The 25,258-nt window shown below is 50.9% G+C and overlaps 1 protein-coding gene across 1 annotated transcript; it reads left to right on the top strand.

Moving 5' to 3' along the window:
- The first annotated feature begins 1,096 nt into the window (after positions 1-1,096).
- On the top strand, positions 1,097-23,645 carry SORD (sorbitol dehydrogenase). The gene is made up of 9 exons (XM_051628765.1): positions 1,097-1,219; positions 5,730-5,763; positions 6,780-6,944; positions 9,035-9,194; positions 10,939-11,057; positions 12,337-12,402; positions 19,657-19,832; positions 20,648-20,769; positions 22,371-23,645. Exons 1-9 carry the CDS (start codon positions 1,160-1,162, stop codon positions 22,534-22,536), a joined length of 1,068 nt encoding a protein of 355 aa, XP_051484725.1. The 5' UTR covers positions 1,097-1,159; the 3' UTR covers positions 22,537-23,645.
- Positions 23,646-25,258: the final 1,613 nt, after the last annotated feature.

Below are 25,258 nucleotides of genomic sequence, written 5' to 3'. Positions count from 1 at the left end.
GGGAGAAAAGAAAGGCACCAGCCCTCATCTTTCTGGAACGCGAAACATCTTCTCAATAAGGAAAATAAATTCAAAGTTACTCCCATTCATGCAAGCAGAAGGAAGCTACGATATTCGTTAGAAGTGCAGGCTATTTTTAGCCGGTTCTGGCAACTTTGCATGACCAGTCCTGTACATTTTCTGTTTTTCCAAGCAAGTCAAGCTCAGAAAGCTTTCAGCTTCAGACTGCTCTTAGGGAGCACTGGGGTGGCGAGGAGTTCTCTGCCAACTCCACTAACCAAGCGTCTTGTGCAGGAAACCTCTTAATTCTGAAGCCCAGAATCCCTGTAACCTCAAGTGTTTTTGTTTGTTTGTTTTTTCCAATAAGCCGTTCTCCCAGGAACGAAGCAGTTAATCGTTACAGGGGCCCTTTTTGCAGACAGGAGGTGCTAAGATGCGTTACATGTTTTACCGATAAGCGCAAAGCTTAGATGGGGGAAGTAAGGAATAAGGGTCTTCTCCAAAAATCCAGCCACAACCGGTTTTGCGGCTGCTACCTCTGCCCAGTCGCCTTCGGCCCCCGAGGAAGCCCTCCAGCCTTCGTCCACAAGACCCCTGCCCACGACCACCGAGGAAAGGGGAGCACCAGTATTATAGTGATCCGGGAAACGTTTAGCATGATCCTGCCCGGCTCCCAGATATAAATGAATATGTAGGTCTTCGTTGTATCAACAGAGGAAGTCTTTTGTTTCGGGGGGAGCCAGCCCTGGTGCCGCAATAAGGGGTACCCGCTGCACTCCGCGAATCGCCCGGGAGGGCAGGACCTGCGAGGGGCCAGGGCCTGAGGGCACCTTCAGCTCTGGAAGGCTGGGGCCCCGCGCCCAGCAGGGCGGGGGTGCGGGGAGGGCAGCCGGGGGCTGCGGGGCCGGGCTCTGGGTGTGCTGTGCGGGAGGCCGGGCCGGGGCCTGGCTCTGAGCCCCGGCCCCGCAGCCCCGGGCCCGGTGCCGGGGCCTGGCTCTGAGCCTCGGCCCCACAGCCCCGGGCCGGTGCCGGGGCCGCGTCCCGACCTGCTCGCTCCCCGCGGCGGGGGCGGCGCCGGGCCCGGCGCGGGGGGCAGGGGGGCGGCCCCGCCGCGGGAGGCCCCGCCGCCGGCCCTTGGACCCGGGCTCCCCGCCGAGCCATGGCGGCGCCCGGGCAGAACCTGGCCGTGGTGGTGCACCGAGCCGGGGACCTGCGCCTGGTACCGACTGGGGCGGGGAGGGGGCCGGGGCCGCCGCGGTTCGGCTCGGCTGGGCTCTGCGGGGGGAGGTGCGGGAGCAGGGCCCCGCGGCGGCCGGGCCGGGGGGAGCCGGGCCGGGCCGCCCTGCAGCTCCCCCGGGGACCCGGAGGCCAACGAGGTGGAGCCTCGGGTGCGCTGGGGGAGCTCGTTGGGCTCGGCCACGCCGAGCGGTCAGTGAGCCGAGCTGCTCCCGGCCGGGTGCGGAGGGCTGGGCAGGTCCCCCTGCGGGGCTGCCCCCCGGCAGGGCCCAGCGGGGCCTTCCCGCGCGGGAGGCCGGGCGGGAGCAGGTGCTCTTGAGAGCGGGTCCCGCTCGGTCGACAGCCCCGTGAAACAGGTTTATTTCCCAGAGAGCAGAAAAGGAGAGTGAGGTGTTTCTTCAGGGGCTGACGGCGGCCCAAGGGAGAGGCAGGAGGGAGGGCTCGGAGGGAGCAGCCACAGGGGGGACCCTGTGCCGGGGCTGCCCCCTCGGCCCTGTTTGCTGTGGGTGCTTCGGCAGTGGGTGCAGAATCACTGCGGCGCTGCTGGAGGTTGGGTTATGCCAGTTCGGCAAGTGCCAAGGCAGAGAGGGAAGATGGACGTGGGCGGACATTGACCTGTACAGTTTTCAGTAGCAGGGCCCCCTGCAAGGCCACAGACTTTGGATACCTGCAGCAGCCCTTGTGGGAGGTGGTGTCAGGGTAAGAGCTGAGTTTTTATTATTCCTGCACAGTTCAAGCAACACATGCCAAAGGGTAAGCAGTGCCCTTGTGCATAATTCCTGTGTGGCTCCCAGCCACTTTTCATACAGCTGCAGTTTCACTAGAAGCATGTGCAGCCTGACTTCTACTGGAAGTAACTCGCAGTGGGTGACAGCTGAGGTGGTCCCTCAAAGAATGCATTTCCAAAATCCTGTAGTTTAGAAAGGTGTGTGAGACTTGTGAGGGCAGATACTGGCAGCATACCATCTACATTGTTGGTCTCTAAACTGGCTTAGGCCTTGATGCATGAGTTTTCCTTGGGATATTTGTGTTGCTGGAGACACTGGAGCTGGTCATCAGTGCTCTGCTGACCTTGCTGGCAGGTGCCACACAGTGGGGTGTGATCTTACTGAAGTTTCTTTGCCACAATGTGAATGGCACTCACTGCATTGCCCCACTGACCCCATAAGGAGCCTAGGCAGTGAACTCTGAACTTGTTATCTATGTTATTGATACCTAAAGACAGGTATCCACACCCTACTTGATTCTTTTGGATGTGTTGCCCATGGGGAGAGTCACTGTGACTTCAGTTGCTGACCTGTGTTACACAAAAATGGGTTTGCTTCTTCTTTGTTGACTCTGCTCCTTATCTTAGGCAGTTGGCACAGGCTCCCATTTACTGCCTCTTCAGGATTTATGTTTTTTTATGTGTGCACCATGTCCCCTCTTCACGTGTCTCCTTCCACAGCTGTTTGCTGCATTTCCTTCTCATCCTCACTTGCACCAGTTCCTATCTCTGAACTTCTTAGTAAGCAAGGAGCAGAACACGTGTCTTGAAATAATTTGGGGTCTTCCAGTTTGGTCGCTCCCTGTCTTCTCCAGATCAGGCTGGAGGATTCACTTCCCACCAAGATGTCTTTTTTTTGGCACAGCTGTTATTAAAAACATCAAAAAGGTGTTTTTCTCTGGGCTGGGGAATGCCACACACACAGGATCAGCTGCAGGATGGCTTGCTGTATGTCTCAGCATGGACTGTTCTCTTCAGTCCCTTTAACGTGACTGAGGAGGTCTGTACCTCTGATGTGTTACCAGACTGCACATTTATTATACATTATTATACATTTTCTGTATTAGAGGCTACATCTAGATCAACAGCTTTGAAAAACCAAAGCTCTTGGCTGTGTCCTTGGTGGCACAAAACAAACAGATAGGAAAAATGCAGCTGCAGTTCTGAGCATGGAAAATGTCAGCAGGTTGTGTTGTACTTTGCACTCCAGTCAACAGAATTTGCGCCACTTGCAGCACAGTGTTCTGACAAGAATACCAGCAAGTATTCTGACAGAGCAGTGCTTTGATAATGTGTTTTCAGAATGTCTCCTTTCATTCTTTTTATATTGGTGAGGTACAAAGTATGAGTTGAGGAATGTGCTGGGATTTAGAATGTATTTGATTAGCTGAGGTGCAAAACAGTGCTCCCCAAAAGCAGGAAGGGGTGCCCTGCTTTCTCTGCAGTAGGGCAGCAGAAAATCTCTAGTAGTAGCTTTGTGAGGGACCAGTCCTAAGAACCAGTGCTTGCTGGAATTGCTGTCGAACCCCGTAAGTCTCATTTGCATCCCAAAAGGCCTTCCTGAGAGGATAGAGACAGCAATGATGGCTGGGTATGGCCTGGCCTGCATGTACAGCCATTGAGATAAGGACACTGGTGGAGGGGCTGACAGGGCAGCTCCTCTCCAGCTGCTCAGGCTTATGACTCAATCACTGATGCTCATCCTTCCGAAACAAGAAAACTAGGCCTATCAAACAGGGCTGCAATGGTGGGCTTGGGGAGCCTCACTGACACCAGCTCTCCCCTGTTGGCCCAACGCTGAATCCAGGACTGGGGATTTTCTATTGTCTATCTCTCTAATCTTTCCTTCTACTCTCTCTCTCTACCTCCCTTCCTAACATCATCAAGTAACACAAGGCCTAACCATGATTTTTTTTCTTAGGTTGTGCAGCTTAAACATATCTGTATTGTGCTCTTGCGATCTAATTGTCAGCCTTTATGATTGTGCAGCCTGAGATAATAATTGAAGTGTCCATATTCCTTCTATAGTTTTAATTAAACCTAATATTCAAATACAGACCTTGAGTCTCGTTTCACCTTAATCTGCTCAAGGGCTATTGGATGGTTGAGTATTTCCTTGGACTGTGACATTTTAATCTCTTCCCCTAGAGGGGCCAGGTCTGAGCCTAAGGTTGGATTCAGCCACTCTGAGGCTCCTCTCTGAGGAGTTTAGAAAGCAAGGGGTCCCAATCTGAACCTCCCTGGGTTGTCATACCCAGGTTGTGACAGGCTTCTACCTGGTGAAGCTAATACATGGAGGACTTCTCTAAAGCTTGTCTCTCTAGTCCAGATATCAATTGTCTTGCTAACTGAAGATGCTGTGGCAAGGAGTCACTGTCTGTGGGCTCACTGATGTGTATGGACCACATTTTTGAAGAGGAGCTGTGTGAATAGGAGGTCTGCTCAAAGCCCAGTTTGGGGCTGTGGGTAAAGTGATCTAAACTGCATGAAATTTTGAGCAGCAAATGGGTTAGGAAGAGTTCATTGTTAGCACTAACTACTTTGATGAAGCTTTTCTTAGAGACTTGATCCTAGAGGTGCTAGTGGGGTATCTTGATGTTGTAAAATCCAACAAAAGGCTTCCTTTGTCTTTTGAGGCAACTGAGGGAGTTCAGTTCCAGCCTGCAGATCTGGGTGGAAGGGTAACTCAGAGCCCAGTGACTACTTGTATAATTCAGATCTTCTCCTTCGTCCCATAAAGAGCTGTGTTATGCCAGTTGCTAGAGGATGTGGCTGTAATTGTGATTTACAGTAACATTTATAACTGATTTATACTTGGGCTTATTATTATGTAGCAAAAATATTTCCTGTTATTTGTAGTAGTAATAAACATACTGCAATATTAGTGCTTTACAGGAATAGGAGGTTCAGAATCTTCCTGGCTAATGAAGGAGAATGTTTTTGTCAGCCACTGGGATGAAGGATTCAGCTGGAACTTGAGGTGCTTCAGGGCAGGAAAGTTCAGTAATTTAGTTTACTCCCCTGTGCCGGCAAAATGAAGTGAATTAGGCAGGACCTGGGCTGCACATTCATAGCCCTCCTTGCTGCATGGGAATGTCCCACTGAGCAGGCAGAACCACAACCCTGATCTGCTCAGCCTTTTCCTGAGCTAACCTGGAGTAACTTTGTGCAGGTTTGGGTGCCACAGTATAAGAAGGACATGGAGGTGCTGGAGAGGGTGCAGAGAAGGGCAGCTGGGCTGATGAGGGGTCTGGAGAACAGGTCTGATGAGGAGAGGCTGAGGGAGCTGGGGCTGTTCAGCCTGGAGAAGAGGAGGCTGAGGGGAGACCTCATTGCCCTCTACATCTCCCTGACAGGAGGTTGTGGTGAGGAGGGTGTTGGCCTCTTCTCCCTGCTGACCAGTTGTAGGACAAGAGGAAATGGGGTCAAGTTACTCCAGGGGAGTTTCAGGTTGGGTATTAGGAATAATTTCTTCAGAGAAAGAGTGGTGAGGCCTTGGAACAGGCTGCTCAGGGAGGTGGTGGAGGCACCATCCCTGGAGGTGTTCAAAAAATGTGTGGAGGTGGTGCTTTGGGGGATGGTTCAGTTGTCAGGGGTTGTAGGGTAGACAGTTGGACTTGATGATCTTGAAGGTCTTTTCCAACCTGGTGATTCTGTGATGCCACCAGGTGTTCCCATGGCTGTGCACAAAAAGCTGAATGCCTTTTGTTTTGCTTTTTGTCCATAGGAAAACCGTCCAATCCCGGAACCAGGTCCCAATGGTAGGTCTGGATCTGTCTGCTTTCTTTACTCATCTCTTTCCTTTCACATTTGTTGCTCCTTGATATTATAAAGAGAGAAAATATTTCTGAGAAAGTGTGAAACAATCCAAAATAATTTCCAAAAGAAATTAATAATACAAAAGAATGTGGCTGAAACAGACAAGGCTGCATTTCCACTTGAAAAGAGGTGGAGCAGTCACAGATACACCACTTTATATGGCTTTTTTTTGCTTCCTGTTTTATCAGGTGATGTAATTCACATTAGACAGCTCTTGGGACATGTTGGATGATCTTATTGCAGGACTAAATATTAACAGGCCAGGCACATGGGCTGATGGAAATTTGATTCACTAACTCTCCAGAGCTGAAATGGTGGCTTAAGGAAAAAGAAAAATGAAATGGGCTTGATCTGTTATTCTTTCTCCAGTACTAGTCACACTGCTCTTAGATTGTATTAGAGTTTTTTTGACAGGGGTTTCAATATATTTTAAGCTTTCCTGATTTTTAAATCAATGTATAGTTTTCTGTTTCAGCAAGTGTCTCATGAACATGCCACCCAGCCTAATGTGTGCACCTGCTATTCTGCTACATTTCTGTAAGGCTGATTATGAGGGTGGTGAGACACTGAAACAGGTTGCCCAGGGGGTCATGAAAGCCCCATCCCTGGAAGTGTTGAAGGGCAGGTTGGATGGGGCTTGGAGCAACCTGGTCTGATGGGAGGTGTCCCTGCTCATGCAGGGGGATTGGAACTGGATGATCTTTAAGGTCCCTTCCAACCCAAACCTTTCTATGATATGATACTATGAAATTTGGATGTTTCACTGCTGCCCTGGTGTCACGAGCCGACGCCAGGGGGGCTATCGGCTGTCAGACTGTTTAGACTTATGTGGGGAAGAAAAGAACCTTTTCTCACACTTGGCCTTTGGTGTGGGGCACAGGGGCAGCACACGTACTGCTCTCCCAGTGCTTGAGAGGGGAAGTTTTTCCACAAGGAGCCTTCCTTCCTTTTCTGGCAGAGGTCCTGCTGCGGATGCACTCAGTTGGGATCTGTGGCTCTGATGTTCACTACTGGCAGCACGGCCGGATCGGGGATTTTGTCGTGAAGAGCCCCATGGTATTGGGGCATGAAGCTTCTGGGACTGTGGTCAAAGTGGGATCAGGAGTGTCTCATCTGAAACCAGGTAATAGGAATCAAAACTGCCTCTTTGGTTACTAATGCTAAGCAGTTCCTGAGAATGTGTGAATGGGCTGTGCTTTTTGGTTAGATAAATTTATCTGGTGTTTTGAGCTGTGAATCGTACAGTGTCACCTTCTTCACACAGTATAACTGTGCTGCTATTAATCACCCAGCTTGGCCACTGTAGTTTTTGGTATTTCTTAGGAATGTTTTATCCTGGGATGTCTTGAGCTGCTCTAACTTTATTTTCGTGCAAGCAGAGTGGATGCTGGTACAAGGTGCCTTTTAAAGCTAGAGAAGGCTTCAGAAACCATGTGCATTGCTCTATCCAACTACCTGCTGTTAATGTTTCTTCTGTGGGTGTGTTCTTGAAGGAGCAGATGGCCTCCTGCAGTGGGGAGAGGTCACTGGGGCAACTGAACCAGGCCCCGTGATGTGACTTCTGCAGTTTGTTGTGCTCATGAGTGTCCTAGAAAATGGGCTGAGCAGTGAATTTTGCAAAGTCTACTGATGATAGCAACTTAGGCACAGTGGAGAGGACAGGGGAGAGCTAGCAGGAGTTAGAGAGACCTTAAGAGTGCCTGGGCAATAAGATGCAAGTGAAATTCAATGCAGATAAAGTGTTGCCCATGACAGAAGAAACAAAATCAGCTTCATATCTGAAATGATGGGTTGACCGTCACTGCAGAAGAGCAGTGGCTCTGACACAATGCATGAGAGTGTTGGTGCAGTAACAGTGAAAAATGCAAATCAGTGTTAGGAAAGGGACAGAGACTCAATCAGAGGACATCACTTCACACTGCAGGCAGTTCTGGTCTCCTCCTTTCCAAAGGGATAATGTCGCTATCTGTTCCCCACAGATACAGAGGAAGTAAAGATGATTCAGAGGAGGGCAAGGAGATAATGAGATGTGGAGCAGTGTCTCTGTGACATTACTAAGTTAGGAACTTGAGCTAGGAGCTGAAGAGACAACTCAAGGACAAGTGGCACAGGTCTGAAGGCTCCTGGAAGGCAGGGAGGTTGCCTGTTCTCTGGTTCTTCCAATATACAAGCAAGGGTAGCAGGAACCAGGTGCAGCACTTACCTAAGATACAGCTGACCTGCTGGCCTCCTTGGCAAAGGATGACTTGGGTGCTAGAAGTTTAGATGGTGGAAAGTGGAGGAGAAATTGTTGAGGGTTGCTAAAGACAAAGGAACCACATGCACATGGGAGACACCACAGCTGAATCTAATGGAAGGCTGGGAGAACATTCACTGTGTGCTTGTCCTGCTCCTCTCAACCCAGACATCCCTGGCTGGCCAAGATAGAGGCAGTGCAGTCGGTGAGATGGCTCTTCACTTCCATCCATCCTCCTGCTTGTCATCGTGGCTGACTGCAAGCCTGTTGGTGGAGAGCTTCACTGACAGATTTGCCTTTGATTGGCTTTCCTCTGTCGAATCAAATGTTCTGTCTGGTGTCCCTTACATACTTGCAGGTTGTACTGTGGTCACACAGTTGTTTTCTTTAATCTGGCTGGCCTTGTGATTGCAATAGTTGCTCTTAGTCCTGTGGCATGTGTCCTTCCAGCAGTCTGGGCTACTCCCTCATAGCATCAAAATGTCTCTGTCCCCTGATAAGTCCTGTCTGACTCCTGGGTGTGCTTCTGCACCACTAGCTTCCTTCCTGATGAAGGAAGTTCCAGCTGGCAGCGTGGTGGCCAGCATAGCTCACCTGCTTTATCCAAATTATTTCCTCTTCTGATTAGTATGGATTCTGAAGCAAATCTGGTCACCGTGTGGTGACCAGCCTGGGGTGAGGGCTGCCTTTACATCTTCTGGGGTTGAGTGCAAGTGACCCAGCTTCCATCTGCTCTGTGTCTGTGCCTCTCAAACACCATCTCAAGTAACTCTGAAGATCTTGGTGAGGAGGACACCGTGCAGGAAGTGTTTCGGAACACCCCTGGTGTGTGCAGCATGGTCTTTCTCAGTTAGCAGATGTCCCTCATACTTCCCTTGTGCCAGGGTTTCATGCTGTCTTCTGTGGTTGTTTTGTGCTACTCATACCTATGTGCTCACCTTCTTCCTGAGTAACCCAGCCTGCTTTCACCGTGGCAGGTGATCGAGTGGCCATCGAGCCTGGTGTCCCAAGAGAAATGGATGAGTTCTGCAAGACCGGCCGTTACAACCTGTCTCCAACCATCTTCTTCTGCGCGACACCTCCCGACGACGGGAACCTGTGCCGCTACTACAAGCACAGTGCCAGCTACTGCTACAAGTGAGTTGGTGATCCCTCTGCAGAGAATTGTACACACCCTGCTGAGGGTTAGCTGAAGCAATCACCCCTTGGCCCTTTTGGTTATTGCAGTGAGCTCTCTTGGCTTCAACACGTCAGGTCTTGTTGCTTTCGGATCCATAAATACCGTGTAAGGCTCGGATGGCAGCCGCTTTGCGAAAGATTTGTCAGGCAGGTGCAGTTCATCTCCTCTGGTGCCAGACATAAACAAACATTTCTTGCATGTTTCCTGGGATGTCACCACTGTTTTACACTTTAATTGTTTTCCCATTTGCTCACTGCTCTCAGTTTCTTTTCTGCTGCCTTTATATGGCCTTGCCTTCTTAGGACGGTGCCTGGAAGGCCTTGGTGTGATTCTCTGAGCTGAGCAAGCTTTACTCCTGCTCTTCAGGAAGCACCTCATCAGTTGCTGAAGCTTTGCTCTGTCATTTGGAACAAAGTCATCCTACTTCAAGCAAAGCAGGAATAGAAAGCAGTGTCCCTGCTAAGCTGCTTTTTGTGTGCTGCTGGGTGGCCTCCTCAGGTGCCAGCATGACACGTCTGTTCTCATAGAGAGTTCAGCAAATGAGTTTCTTCTTAATTGTGGCAGGACTGACATGTTTGCTTAAAAGCAAGTGGCTTCTTAAATACTCTGGTGAATATAGAAATATACCCAAAGAAGTGCGTTTACATGAGGGGTTAAAAATAGTCTCAGGTAGTGGCCCCCTGAGGTGGATCTACCTGTGGAGCTTGTTCTTTCTCAGTCTGTAAAGAGCTGGTACTTCTATGAGCAGAAATGTCCTTGGGATTGATCTTTGGTGTCTGCAGAGGAAGATTTCAGGATCCCATCAAGTCAGAAGGAGGCACTTAACTGCTTTTCCCATGAGAGTCCTCAGGCAGGAAGCTTCTTTCAAAGCAGATTCCAAGCAGCTGCTCTCAGGACGAGATGCTTCTCTGGATGGCACAAAGTTCTCACTGTCCAGGGCCACTGTCACTGCTTTCCTGTGTGTTGTTAAAATAACATTTTCTGACAACATCACAAGTTTTGGCTAGGGAAGAAATGGCTGGTTTGGAACTACCTTCTTGCAGTGTTTTGCCTTGTCCTCCAATTTGAGTAAATATTACTCTGGCTAATTGTGTGGGGTTTTTAAGCTTTGAAATGCAAAGCCTGCAGCTAGTGCTCCCAGTTCCAGATCAGTGATGCCATAGCAGGGCAGATTCCCTGGCATGAAGTCACTCTGCCAGCACAGACTTGCCAAGAAAAGGTGATGGCTGAGCTCAGTGAGATCTCACAGGTTGGGGCAGGGATTGTCTGTCCTGCTGGTGGACAGACTCTTCCTTGGATGCTCTGCATAATTTGAGGGAGGTGGGATCAAGCTGCAAAGCTGCCCTCCCCATTGACAAGGTGGTGCCCAGTAGCAGCAAATGTGATGCCAAACTCAGCAAAGGAGTTTTTTATTTGACTCAGCAAGTACTGGAGACATGACACAGGAAGTTGTGGGTCCCTGTGTTTGGCGCTTGGGCAGACCTCACTGGTAAATGGCTTAGGTGCACTTGATGCTGCTTCAGAGGATGGAAAGGAGCAACACTCTTGAAATACCTTCCAGCCCTTTATTTCTTAGGCCAAGGGTGAGAGGGTGTTTTGCCATGGTGATATAGACCCATGTTTGGTCTTTGAGTGTCATGGCTTTCCTCATTGCCCTCACAAACCTCTTTGGTGACTGTTGCTTGTGTCTGGTTCTTGCAGGCTTCCAGATAATGTCACCTTTGAAGAAGGAGCCCTGATTGAGCCCCTTTCGGTGGGAATCCACGCCTGCAAAAGAGCAGGAGTCACTCTGGGAAGCAAAGTCTTTGTGTCTGGCTCTGGTACAGTGAACATATTCAGTCCTTGGGTTGTCTGCCTGCTGCAGCATGGAGGGGGATGGACAGGGTGCTGCTGTGAACCTGGGTGATGGCAGAGTGATGGGTGTGCTGGGGGATACCTGGAGGCTGGGCTTGCCTGTGCTGCACTGCAGGGATGTGTTCTGAGCAGCCCAAAAGCAAAGCGCAGGGTCTGGGCATGCTGAGCATTCCAGCTTGAGGGAACCCCTCGTGGAGCAATAGCTGCTCTCTCAGCAGTGGTCTCACTACCCTAGCATTGTGGTGATGCTGACCACACCAAGCTCTGTAGCGTGGCTGACACCTTGGAGGGAAGGAAGGCCATCCAGAGGAACCTGGACAGGCTTGGGAGGTGGGCCAGTGCCAACCTCATGAAGTTCAACAAGGCCAAGTGCAGGGTCCTGCACCTGGGTTGGTGCAGCCCCAGGCACAAATCCAGGCTGGGGGAAGAATGGCTGGAGAGCAGCCCTGAGGAGAAGGACTTGGGGGGGGGAGAAGATGAGAAGATGGATGTGAGCCACCAGTGAGTGCTGGAGCCCAGAGGGGCAATTGTGTCCTGGGCTGCATCAAAAGAAGTGTGGCCAGCAGGGCCAGGGGGGGGATTCTGCCCCTCTGCTCTGGTGAGACCTCACCTGGAGTGCTGTGTCCAGTTCCGGTGCCCTCAGCACAGGAAGGACATGGAGCTGTTGGAGAGGGTCCAGAATAGGGCCAGGAAGATGATCAAAGGGCTGGAGCAGCTCTGCTCTGGAGACAGGCTGAGGGAGTTGGGGTGTTCAGCCTGTAGAAGAGAAGGCTCCAGGGAGACCTTAGAGCACCTTCCAGTGCCTGAAGGGGCTCCAGGAAAGCTGGGGAGGGGCTTTTCACCAGAGAGGGCAGTGGTAGGACAAGGGGTAATGGTTTCAATCTGAAAGAGGGGAGATTTAGGTTAGACATTAGGAAGAAATTCTTCACCACGAGGGTGAGAAGGCACTGGAATAGGTTGCTCAGGGAGGCTGTTGATGGCCCCTCCCTGGGGGTGTTCAAGGCCAGGTTGGATGAGGCTTGTGCAGCCTGGTCTGGTGGAAGGTGTTCCTGCTCACAGCAGAGGGGTTGGAGTCTGATGATCCTTAAGGTCTCTTCTAACCTAAACCATTCTATAATTCTATTATTCTATTCCAGAGCCTCCCGTCTGGAAGACTGGGAACATGCTGAGCTCTGGGCACATCCAGAGCCTGTGGCTGGTGCTGTCTGGCAGCTGTATAAGTTATCTTTCTCCCTTTGTTCCCAGGACCAATTGGCCTTGTTAATGTGCTCGTTGCTAAGATGATGGGTGCAGCTGCTGTGGTAATTGCTGGTAAGTCCTTTTAACCTTGAAGAGTTAACCTTTAACCTCTAATAGTCTGCCTGTTTCCCAAGATAAAACACTTTGGACTAGTTCCAAAATTGTTCCTGCAAGCTAACTGCTGGGAAAGGCACCCCAAGCACGATGGAAAGTCTTTTCATGAATTAGCGTGTCTGGAGGGAATCCTAGTAAACTCCTCATTGCCTAGGACTTTGATCTGTACACTAATTGGGATCAGGATGAAGTTGGAGGTTGCAACTGGTGCTTCTCTGCTAGGTTAGTGGACTGGGGAAGGAACTTGTGCATCCTAGGCCAGGCAGGTTGTGCATATGGAGTAGCCACAGTGCTTCAAGGAGAATAAGCCAGAGGCTAAAGAGTGGTCATAGGAGCAAGACTAGGGACTGTTTTCAGACTTCTAGCAAGTCCTGTGGGAAGAGGCAGTGCACCTGCATGGCAAAGCTCCAGGTTACAGAACTTCCACTCTTCCACTTTAGGCCTCTGATCACTGCCTGTTGTCTTGGTTCTGTTTTGAGCTCTTCTGACCTCAACTTTGTGTTTTCCATTTGCCCTGAGGATCAGGTTTTGTCTTCCCTGTCGTGCTTAATAGGCCTTGTTTACATCTTCTTCTAGTCTTCTAGGCAGCAGAGCAGACAACACAGCTAACTTGATACCCTGTTTGGAGCTCATCTTGGAGATTTGCTCCTAGCAGGGATTTTTACTTCCTCTTGCAGTACTAGGTGGTGGCCTGGACACCATGTTTGCACAGTCCTTGCTGTGTGCAGCCTCATTGTGCCCCTGCAGACCTCCTTTGCTGCCCATCTTTCTGCTGTTCTGCTGCAGGGTTCATTTTCCAGTGATTATCCACAATGACTGAAATGGCCTTTTCAGGGTTCCTGCAGTTCAGAAATGGGCCTTCCTTGCATAATTGTGTCCTGGAGGTTTCTAGTCCAGAGGCCGCTTACTTGCAGCTGTGTTTTTGTCGAGCTGCATCTGGAAAACCTCTGAGGGTGGAGATCCCACCTTTCTGGGATCAGTGTCCTCCTCCAGGACTGCATCACCTCTAAATGAAGAAACTTTTTCTGGGATCCACTCACAGATGTTTGTGGGTCTTCCCCTTGTCTGCAACAACTGGTATGAGTCTTGGTCATCCTTGGAGCAACCCTTCTGGTTGTTGCAGACAGCCATTGGATCCCCCCTTCTCTTGGCCATGCTCACCCAGCCCAGCCTCTTCCACCTCTCCTCAAAGGTTCAGGCTCTTCCCTGTGTAGCTTGCCCAGAAGAATGGAGAGCTGGAGTAACCTCAGAAAATTCACTGGTTGTAAGTTCCATCTGGGGTTTGAACAGGACCTGGAAGGGGTGTTTCCAGTTCCTGCTGCTGCTTTTTGATCCTTCTGAGGGGTGATGGCTGGGAGGAGCAGTTACAGGTATGACTAGACAACAAACACAGGTTGTTGTAGCATTTTTGGCCCAAAGCCCCAAGGTGGACCTTTCAGAAGGTTGTTAGTGCATCTCCCACTTTCAGGCCAGGTGTATTTTTGACCTCTCAATTACTGTGTTTCCATCTTTGGGCTGAGAGAAAAAATTCAGGCCCCACCCTCTTGCATTTGTGGAAGTACCTTCAGTGGCAGCTCGGATGAAAACCTAAAGCAGATTATTGCCTTCTCCTCCCTAAGTCCTCTTGCTGCCAGGACATTTTTTGCTCTGCTGGCCCCACCCTGCAGGCATGTGCTTGATGGACATGATCAGTGCAGGCCTTAGATTTTGTGAAATTATGTCATTTGAGGACAGTGTTTTCTACAGCAGAAAAAGCAGCTCTGCCTCTTGAATCACATATGAGGAATGTTGCTGCTGAGCTGAACTGGTGCAGGAGCTGGTGGGTGACTTGGTCCTTGGGTGGGGAAGGGCTTGGTGAGCTGGCAGGCTAGTTCAGCCTGCCACCCCATTCTCTGTCCTGCCTGCCTGTGTTCTTTCCTGCAACACTGGGAGCTGCTGTTGCCTCTGCCTGGAGACTGCTCCTGGGGACCTTATGGGGCCCCAGCATAGGAAGGACATGGACCTGTTGGAGAGAGTCCAGAGGAGCCCACTAAGATGATCTGAGGGCTGGAGCAGCTCTGCTCTGGAGACAGGCTGGGAGAGTTGGGGTGTTCAGCCTGGAGAAGAGAAGGCTCCAGGGAGACCTTAGAGCATCTTCCAGTGCCTGAAGGGGCTCCAGGAAAGCTGGGGAGGGACGTTGGACAAGGGCAGGGAATGATGGGATGAGGGGAAAGTGTTTCAGACTAAAAGAGGGGAGATTTATATGAGGTATCAGAAATGAATTATTGAGTGTGAGGGTGGTGAGACCCTGGCCCAGGTTGCCCAGGGAAGCTGTGGCTGCCCCATCCCTGGCAGTGTTGAAGGGCAGGTTGGATGGGCTTTGGAGCAACCTGGCCTAGTGGGAGGTGTCCCTGCTCATGCAAGGGGGTTGGAACTGGATGATCTTTAAGGTCCCTTCCAACCCAAACCAGTCTGTGATTCTATGATTTGACTCTATTACCTTTGCCAAGTAGGTCTGTGTAGGACGTGCCATGGGGCTCCCAGGTGGCCATGGGAAGTTCTTGGTATCTGGTTTGTAGGGTCAGCAAACTTGGACACATGGAATTAACCCCTTCTTATCCTTACACCTTGGCCTAGGTAATTCTCCTGACTTGCAGGCGTCTCTCACCTGAGGGGTGTTTGGCAGAGATGCTTGGAGACACCCACGGAGGTGCTGTCCCTAGTTAAATATTTGTACATGACGAGAGCTGAGGAATGGGTTTAGTTTGGCTCATTGCCACTGGGGATTTTGCTGCCCTTCTGAAGGAACTGCTTTTTGCATCAGCTTTAGGAGCCAACACTTGCAAGGTGACGGCCCACAAAGCCTCTCTTGTACTTTGCCACCAGGTTCTTTGAATTCATTGCCCAGAGTATTTATTTGTTATGTGTTTGTCCATGAAGAGCTTTGCACAACATTTTAGGCTTTGAACGTTTGTGTATGTTTTGACAAGCTGCACACAAGTAGAGAAATATCTAGGAGAGCTTTTTTCTGATGTGGAGGGAGCTCAGTTCCCACAGCTTCTGCAGCAAGTGTCTTTAGTCAACAAATTTTGGTAAGTGAGGTCTTTGCTGAGGGGTCAGTTCTGTTCTCTGGGACTCCTGTGAGTGGCTGGCACTGTGGCTGGAGACTAATGCTCAGCCCTACCCTCCCACAGGCTGGTGTGTGCCAGAGTTTGCCTTTCCTCCCAGATACAGCAGTTTGCCTGATAAAGCTGCTTTTGATAACCTTTGCCCTTCTCCCTGAAGTGCTTTATTCCTGGCAGACTAATATTCTCCCTTTTGAACTGGGGGGTGAGGTGTTGGTGTCTTTCATGGACTGCAGTTGGGTGCAGAGGATGGGTTGGTTTCACGGGTCCTTTTTTCACTCTGCTGCTGAGTGGGTTTGATTGATATTTATGGGCAACCTTCTCCCAGCCTTCTGTCTGTCTGTGGATGTTGCTGTTGCTCTGAAAAGCTGTTTTGCTCCTTAGATGCGTGTTAAAGAGCAGCCTTGATCCCCAGCAAATAAAGTGACAGTTTGGGTATTTGTGTGGCAGTGTTGGGCTGTCTTGCCTCACTCTCTGCTACTAAACATACACTTAGTAATTCCTACTTAAGGGAAACTGTTCCCACTGTGTGGTCTAAATCTGAAGTCCTGGGTGGTGGTGTCTCCAGAAACAGGTCAAGGTCAGGGAATATGAATAACTGGAAGAGTTAATTCCTTTGTGAAAGAAGATCAACACAGAAAGCATGAGGGCTTCCAGAAAATTTGCCTGTTAAGTTGCCTCATAAACCATCATGAGAAGCTTAAGTGCAATTTGATAACTTCCATGGGAGCTGAGATACAAGAACAGGCAACTCTTAATCTGGCAGCCAAAACCACTTTCTGACTAGAGGCAAGATGCAATCCTTTAACTGTCTAATTGACCAACTTGGTCCTTCTCAAGACTCACAGGTATCTGGAGCTCCAAGCAACACTTTGTAACACAAGTAACCCTGTCATTTGATAACCTGCAGATCTGTCAGATCTTCAGTAGGTGCTTAGTGGTGATTCCCTGAGGCCAGGTGTACTGAGATGTTATCACAGCTCTGACACTGTTGCTGCTGTGTCCTGTGTGCCTCTCTGATGGGAGGACTTCCTTCCTGGGCAGGTCAGCAAACCAGAGGGTATCTGTAGGAACGCCTTGGGGGCTGCCAGAGAGTGACTTTTGTGCCCACTTTGAAATGCACTGGCTGGCAGGGCCTGTTGCTCCTGTACTCTGCCTCTGGATGTATTTCTGCCAGAGAGACAGTATAAAATACATTAGTGACTGGACAGATAGTGTAAGTGGCTGGATCCAGCTGTGTCTGCTGCTGGTGTTTGGAGCCCAAACTTCATTGGGAGCCCTGTTGAGTCCCTGTGGTTTCTTTGCCTCACGCTGAGATTTGGAAGACACCAGCCATGCCAGACAGAAGGGTTTTTTTGGCATTTCAAGGGCCTCAAAAATGTCCGTGGTCTTGCTGCACAGGGGTGTGTGAGTGCAGCTCTGGTAGCAGAGGGTCAAGCAGGACCATCTGTGTGGCCTGAGGCCCAGTGCTCAGAGCGCAGGAGGGACAGACGTGGCTGATCCCTCCTGCAGCCACAGGAACGAGAGCTGTGTTGGGGCTTCCAGGGTGATGCTGCCCTTACTTTGCAGCCTTGGCTTTTCCTCCTTCATCTGCGTTTTATTAACCTTTGGTATCCCTTCTTGGAACCCCATCTACCAGCCTCCTGGGTGCTGATCTCGGTGGGTGTGCCCACACCTGGCACCCCGAGCCCGCTCAGGGCTGGGGTGGACATGTCCACTGCCTGCCCTGCCAGTAACATCATGCAAGCCTAGTGGTGGGCAGGGTTGGTCCTCTGGTCTGGCCTACTCGTCGTGCTGGGCCTGAGTCAGAGTGGCTCATGTTAGAGCAGTGGCTGTGTCCTCCTCTTTTCCCTTGATACCCTCACCCCCATCTCTGACTTCTCTGAAGTCTATACCCTGGAAAGGAGTATGCTCCTGGCAAGGGCATCATTTTCTGAGTCTTCAAGCTGAGGACCTCTGGAAGGAGACATGGCTCACCCCTCAATTTTGGGTCTAGGAAATCTTGGCTCTTACAGCTCCATTTCCACCTTTGACTGAGAAGTCTTTTCCAGTGCCAACACACAGGCCCCTGTAGACCACCACTTCAGTGCAAAGCAAAGAGGTTCTTTCTGCCTGGGAAATACCACTCTCTTCTGCTGTCTACCTCCTTATCTCTAGAATGTCCTGGTCACCAGTGGTGCCTGAAGGGGGATGGGTGGCTTCTTTCCAGGGGACATGGAAGAGAAGAGACAAACAGTGTGGCTACCTGCCAGGGCAGCTTGCTTCATGGTACAAACCATTTTATGGATCTTCAAAAGATGTTTACAGTGCAGTCAAGATCCCTCTGGACAGAGTACCAGAGTACAGCCATGCCCTTGCAGATGTTTATCATCACCAGCTTGATTGTTCTGTGTTAATGGGTTATGTGAGGTCACCATGTTACCAGGTCCCTTTGATTTAATGGGCTTGCCTACTTGTTACAAGGAGGATGAAAGGGCTGGGGGAGGCTGATAACAGCAGGGACAGACTTAGTGTTGACAAGTACCTCTGAGATGACCTCTGGAGGTTATCTGCTCATCTGAGATCTGCTCTCATCCAAAACAGTGAGATGACCCTCTGAGCCTGATGTCTCCTATCAGAAAAGTTTCATGGTGCTGTGCCATCCATAGCCAGGTGATGTCTGTGCCATCAGGGAGCAAGACGAGAGCAACCTTGCCTCTGCTTAGTGCCTGTGGAGAGGTGTCCTTGAGGGTGTGAGCAATAGCAACCTTGAGAGCCAGAGAAGGAAAATGCCAAAGTCAGTGGTGGCTTTTTGCTTCCTTGTTGACTCCTCCCTAAGTTAACTCATTGAGTGTGTGCATAATGTGGTTTTTTACAGTCCTTTTTCACTGGTGGGTTAAGGTCCTGCATGCGTTAGTAAAGCTGCTTCATCAAAGAGGCCAGAGACACTGGGCAGTGCAGTCTTGGTGGCAGCTTTGGTGAGACACGACCGTGCTGTTCACAGAGGGTGAGTGTAGCTCAGCTCTGCCCTGTGGGTCCTGCTGCCTTTGCCTGCACTGATGTTCCTCACATCCTGCATGGGGTGGATTCCAGCTGTAAGTTTATGCTTTATCCTCTTTCAAGCTCACCTTCTTCTGCAGCTGGAAAATCTTTGGCATCTCCTGTGTCTTTAAGTTGCCCTCATTGCTCATCCTTCTTTGTCAGCCCAGAGCAGTGAGCAGGTCTCCTCCCTGAAGGCTGCGTGAGGTAGAGGGAGGGGACATAGACCCTTTCATCTCTGGATTGTGTGCTGCCAGGTGAACCCCAGACACAAGTGCTTCCACCAGGGCTCCTTGATGGTGGCCTTCTTGCATCAAGGGTGTAGCCAGTAGGTCAAGGGAAGTTCTCCTCCCCCTCTCCTCTGCCTCGATGAGGCCACATCTGTAACACTGCATCCAGTTCTGGGCTCCACAGTTCATAAAGGATAAGGAGCTACTGGAAAGAGTCCAGCACAGGCCACAGAAACTATGAGAGGTCTGGAGCATCTGCCCTGTGAGGAAAGGCTGAGAGAGCTGGGGCTGTTCAGCCTGGAGAGGAGGAGACTGAGAGGGGATCTCATCAGTGCTTATAAATGTCTACAGGGGGTGTCAGGAGGATGGGGCTTGACTCTTTTAAGCAGTGTCCAGTGACAGGACAAGGGACACTGGGCACAAGCTGGAGCACAGGAGGTTCAAGCTAAACATAAGGAAAAACTTCTTTCCTGTGAGGGTGACAGAGCCCTGGGACAGGCTGCCCAGAGAGGCTGTGGAGTCTCCTCTGGAGACATTCCAAACCCGTCTGGACATGTTCCTGCTCTGCCAGAGGGGTTGGACTAGATATTCTTCAGAGGTTCCTTCCAACCCTGATGACTCTATGACTCTAAGCCCTTTGGTCTGGATGGCCTACATCAACTCTTGAGAAGGTACTGGCAGGCTGCAGTTCCCACCTTGTCCTACTGCATAATCGGTGCCATCTTGTCTCCTGAGAGCTGGTCACCAAGCAAGGTGGCTCTGTTGAGACTAAATGTGGGGTTAGAAAGCAGGCTCAGGTTCTTTCTTCCTTTCTGCTTCACAAAATGTTCCAGTTCTTGACTTGTTTTGTCTTTCCCCAGATTTATCTGCCTCTCGCCTGCAGAAAGCCAAGGAGGTGGGGGCAGATTTCACCATTCAGGTGACGAATGAGACCCCACAGGAGGTGGCTTCCAAAGTGGAAAGTCTGCTTGGCTGCATGCCCGAGATAACTGTGGAGTGCACAGGAGTGCAAGCCTGTATCCAGGCTGGCATTTATGTGAGTACCCCTTGTCCCCAAGGTGGAGCAGGGATGGTGTTGGCTTTTCTTTTTCTGGGACGCCGCGGTGAGTGGCCGATACTTTGCTCCTGTAACATCAACTTCCGTGGGCTTGGTGTGGGTCAGAGAAGGTGCTGGTTAGACAACGAACTAAAAGAGACAGTTAAAGAGGTAACATCTTTGCAGGCAGCATGTGGGTAATTGTCTGATTTGATGCTCAAGTGCTTTACCACTTACCAAAAGAGACTACAGGAAGACCCCAAAAGCCAACATGGCTACACAGGAGCGGGCACAAGTAGGACAGCATCTTCTATTAAGTTGGAGTTGTGTCCGAATAAGGAGAATAATTAAGAAAATTCATTCCAGCAGGTGAAGAAAGCAGTTAAGGAGGGGATGTTTTGCTGTCATGAACAGCAGGGGGATGTGGAGAAGATGGTGCAGAGTTTCACAATGAAAGGTCAGGAGCAAGCTGCGAAAAGGGACGTTCCAGTGAAGCATCAGGCTTTTGGATTTAATTCTCTCCCACTGAAATCCAAAAGTACTTTTCATACTCAAAGGGCCAGTCATTTTTCAGAATGAGATTTAGATAACACGACCCTCCAGAGATTTTTGAAAGGTTTCTTGTTCACCTTGTTGATTGTGTGTTTCACCCTTTGGGGGTCCTGACAGCCTCCTGCCTCTCCCTGGCTTCTCTGTCGTGTCCTGGGCCATCCATTACAGCCACAAAGTGTGGCTTTATTTTCTGACAGGCTGCTGCACAGGCTCTGGTGACTGTGTTTTGCAAAATATAACATATTTGTGTGTTTGTTTTCCAGGCCACTCGTTCTGGTGGGACCTTAGTGCTAGTGGGGCTGGGGCCTGAGATGGTCACGGTGCCCATCGTCAACGCTGCCGTGCGGGAGGTGGATATCCGGGGGATATTCCGCTACTGCAACACGTGAGTCCCGTGCTGGGTGGGCTGGTGGGCCTCCAAGTGTGTCCTTAAGACAGCCTTGCTTTCCACAAGGAAAAGGACATGGAAGAAGCTGGTTTTCCTTATGGTTGGTTAAACCTCATGTGAGTGCTGTGGTGTGTCTGATGTGTCCTACATTTTATGCCTTGGTTCCTGCATGAGTCCTGCACTGCAGGCTTGACCACAACAAAGCCACCCAGCTGGGTTGTCCTGCTGTCTCATTTCTTGTTGGGAAGAGACCCAACAAGACCCTAACTCTGCTGCAAGCCAGCAGGCCAAAATGGAAAAAGACTATGATAACCAACACTTGTGCCTTCAACTCTTCTGCCCTGTGGAAGGGGAGGCCCAGGTGCTGGGTTGTTTTTGTAGAGACTGGCTTGTCCACAAGTGCTCATGGCCTTGCAGGGAGGAGCACACAGGTTTTAGCTGCTTCAGCCCTTTGTGCTGGGAGATCTCTAAGCAGCAGCTTGGCCTGGCCCTGACCATCCACACTGCTTTGTGAAAAGCTGTCTGCCTGGTGACACCTACCTTCCTGGCTCAAAATTGTCCATTTTGAGGCAAAGGATGTAGGGAATCTTCATTCTGGGCAGAGAGCCAAAATCCCAAGCTGCATCCTGGGCCAACCTGTGCATCTCCAACCTTTTGGTGGTGCCTGGCTCTGCTTTCCTGGCTTGTCCTGGACTGAGATCCGATCATCAGTCTTGCTGGAGATCAGCAGATGCTGGGATGAACAAGAACCTTGTTTTGTTTTCATCATTTGGTTGGACCTGAAGTTACATCCAGAGCCAGTCTGGAGGTGTATGTGCCCTCTACAGAGAGCTGAAATGCATGGCTCATGGACAGGCAGGTCTTTGACTTGTGGACAAGCAGGTCTTTGAGTGTACTGAGAGTGGCCTTGCCCTGAAGACAGGAGGAGCTCAGCTGTCCTCTCTTCGCTCTTTTACTCCTTGGGCAGGGCTTGAGGCCCAACAGTGCCACTTTGCAGCCTGGTTTCTACTCTGTTCAGAGATTGCTAGTGGAGCAAGAGTCTTGCTTAGTCTGTAGAGGTTGTTTTCTGGGAAGGATTTATGAGATGTAGTCAAGCTCCTTCTTAAGATGAGGAGTGGCAGTTTTTAAGATGGCAGTTTGGAAATGAGATGAGCTGCAACCCTTCATATCTCCATCACTGTGATCTGGCCCCTTCCAGTGGAGTGACAAGGCAATCAACCTGAGCCAGTCTCTGCCAAAGAGGAGGGTGGAAGCTGAGGGAGGCTTTTCCTTTCTTCTCCCTGCATTGAGTTGGTGAGTTTGAGCTTTGCAGGGGTCAGGCTGCAAGCACAGAGCCTGGCTGAGAGGAGCACAGCACACAACAGTTCTGGTTTTCATTTGGTGTTTCAGATCTGTAGTAGTTTCCTGTGATTTTCAGTTGCTTTCCACTTCCTTTCTTCCTTGCCTGATGCTGGAGATTCCTCCTCTGGAAGATTTTTGGTGGCCAAAACCCCCCTTGGTTGAGGCAATTACTGTCAGGAACCAGGTTCCTCCATGGTCCTTCCTTGGGGCTCTGGGCTGGTGACTGCTCTCACCTCCTGCTCTCCCCTGCCCTGCAGGTGGCCCGTGGCCATTGCTCTCCTGGCATCCAAGCGGATCAACGTCAAGCCCTTGGTCACTCACCGCTTCCCCCTGGAAAAGGCTCTTGAGGCCTTCGAGACCACCAAGAGGGGCGAGGGGGTAAAAGTCATGCTGAAGTGTGACCCCAATGACCACAACCCCTGAGATGCCACCGTGCCCGGCCCCTCTCCCCGTTCCATCGCCTGCCTGAGGTGGGAAGCATGAGGCCACAGGAGGCTGATGTTTGGCTGTTGCACATTTCCACAGTCACCTTGTGCAGGCTGCTTTCTAATAGAGCTTGAGAATCAAATGCTAATGAGGGTGAATGACACCAGGGGACACACCACTAGAGTATTAACAGGTACCTACAAATGGAGAAGCAATAGGGGAATAGTTTGGATCAAAACACTGCTGTTTGGTTAGAGATGGTGGTTTGCACAGCTGGCTCTTCTCTGGCAGACCCCATGCACCCAACAGCCTGTGCTGGGCAGAGCTGCCTGTGGAATTTGTCCCTGTGGACATGCTGGGGATGGTGCCACCAGCGGCATGGGTGAAGTGAGGACAGAGATGCTGGCTCTCCACCTTTCTGCCCTAGCACTGCCCTGGAGCTGTGCTTGCCACAGCTCTTCCCACAGTGCAACCCCTAGGTGTGGGGTTAGCCTTCTGTGAGTGCTCCATCTTCCAGTCACTCTGTCCCTTGAGGACACTCAGGGACTGTCACAGCCTGTGGAACAAAGCATGGCCAGCCCACCTTTTGAGGGAAGCATCTGCACATTTGGGTCATTCTCTCCATGCTCTTTGCAAATAGCAAACTGCAGGCCCAAAGCTCAGAGCCCAGGGATTATTTTGAAGCACCAGCTAGTCTGGAGGCCAGTTGGGACCATATCTGCTGGGTCTTACTCCATCAGCAGCTCCTCAGGGGGCAGAGGGACCACTGCAGAGCAGGGTGCAGGGAAACTTGGGGCTGCAGGGAGTCCTGTCCTCATGCAGCTCCCAAGGCGGGGCTGTGCTGGGGACACAGCTCACTTGGCACTTGGCATGGAGAGGAGCACAGGTGGGAAGCGAGGGGACATCACTCAAAGGTTTTATCACTGTGGATCATAACATTTCAGGGATTTCTGATTTTGTGAGCCATGAACAAGGTACTAGTGAGGTAGCAGGTTGCAGATAGCAAAATTAATCTTTGATTACAGGCATGTTAATTTTAGTACTGGGAGATAAGTCCCTTTCTCGGGCCGGTACTGAACTTCCCTCAATAAATGTGACCTACCTGATGTGTCTGTGTCCACTGAAGGGTTGGGTGGGTGGTTTGAAGGGATCTGGGACTTTCGGTGCTGGGGGGACTGTGCAGACCCCTGGGCTGTTGCACTGCTGTGGCTTGCCAGGCTGCAGGTGAACTCGGTGCTGGCAGGACCATGAAATGAAATGAAATGAAATGAAATGAAATGAAATGAAATGAAATGAAATGAAATGACCCAACTGCTGGCAAAGTCCCCAAAAGAAGAAGGACATGTAGCTCCTGGAGAGAGTCCAGAGGAGGCCATGAGGACCTGAAGGGGCTCCAGGAAAGCTGGGGAGGGGCTTGGGACAAGGGTAGGGAGTGAGAAGACAAGGGGGAATGGATTAGAACTGGAAGAGGGGAGATTGAGGTGAGACATGAGGAGAAAATTCTTGAATGAGGGTGGTGAGACCCTGGCCCAGGCTGCCCAGAGAAGCTGTGGCTGCCCCATCCCTGGCAGTGTTGAAGGGCAGGTTGGATGGGGCTTGGAGCAACCTGGTCTGGTGGGAGGTGTCTCTGCTCATGGCAGGAGAGTTGGGACTAGATGATCTTTAAGGCCCCTTCCAATCCAAACCTGTGATTCTATGGTTTATTGCAGAGGTGACAGGATTAATCTTGGCCTGTGAGTCTGTGCTGTGTTTTACAGGCCTAACTCATAACCCAGGGAAACTTTCTGTAGACGGAAGGAAAAGTGTTCAAAGTTTCACTGAGAGAAAAGTGGGGTGATCATGTATCATCCTGAGCAGGTAGGACCCACCCAGGGGCCTGGCTCCATAATCGAACGTGGTGTCGGCAGCACCCAGCCAAGAGCTGCTGGAACACACCTTGCTGAAGGGTGGGTGGTGGCTGGGGAGGGCCAACCTGCCTTGGTTTTGGCAGTGGGGGTGAGTTGGCACTTTTTTATGAGCTCTGGGGCTCTCAGAGAGTCCCAGAATGTTGTGGGTTATAAGGGACCTCTGAAGAAAATCAAGTCCAACCCTCCTGCCAGAGCAGGACCAAAACTAGGGCAGGTCACTCAGAAAGGCATCCAGACAGGTCTGGAAAGTCTCCAGAGAAGGAGACTCCACAACCTCTCTGGGCAGCCTGTCCCAGGGCTCTGTCACCCTCACAGGAAAGAAGTTCTTCCTCATGTTGAGGTGGAACTTCCTGAGCTCCAGTTTGAATCCATTGCCCCTCGTCCTGTCCCAGGGCACAAGTGACAAGAGCTTGTCCTGCCTTCTTGATGCCCTCATGTATTGATAGACATGAATTAGATCCCCCCTCAGGCTTCTCCTCTCCAGACTGAACAGCCCCAGGTCTCTCAGCCTTTCCTCATCAGGCAGGTGTTCATCATCTTTGTAGCCTCTGTTGGACTCTCTCCAGTAGATCCCTGTCCCTCTTGAACTGGGGAGCCCAGAACTGGACACAACACTCCAAGTGAGGCCTTACCAGGGCCAAGTAGAGAGGGAGGAGAACCTCTCTTGACCTGCTGGAGACACTTCTTCTAATGCACCCCAAGATACCATTTGCACAGCTGGGCACCACTGGCCATCAAGAGCCCTGTCACTACAGGTAAACAGAGACTTGCTCCCTGTGGTCTTAGGGGGCTGTTTAGCACCCCCAGGGCTG

The sequence above is a fragment of the Apus apus genome, chromosome 10 (genome assembly GCF_020740795.1).
Source record: "Apus apus isolate bApuApu2 chromosome 10, bApuApu2.pri.cur, whole genome shotgun sequence".
In the NCBI taxonomy this organism is placed as follows: Eukaryota; Metazoa; Chordata; class Aves; order Apodiformes; family Apodidae; genus Apus; species Apus apus.
This window is presented reverse-complemented; position numbering and strand designations above follow the sequence as displayed.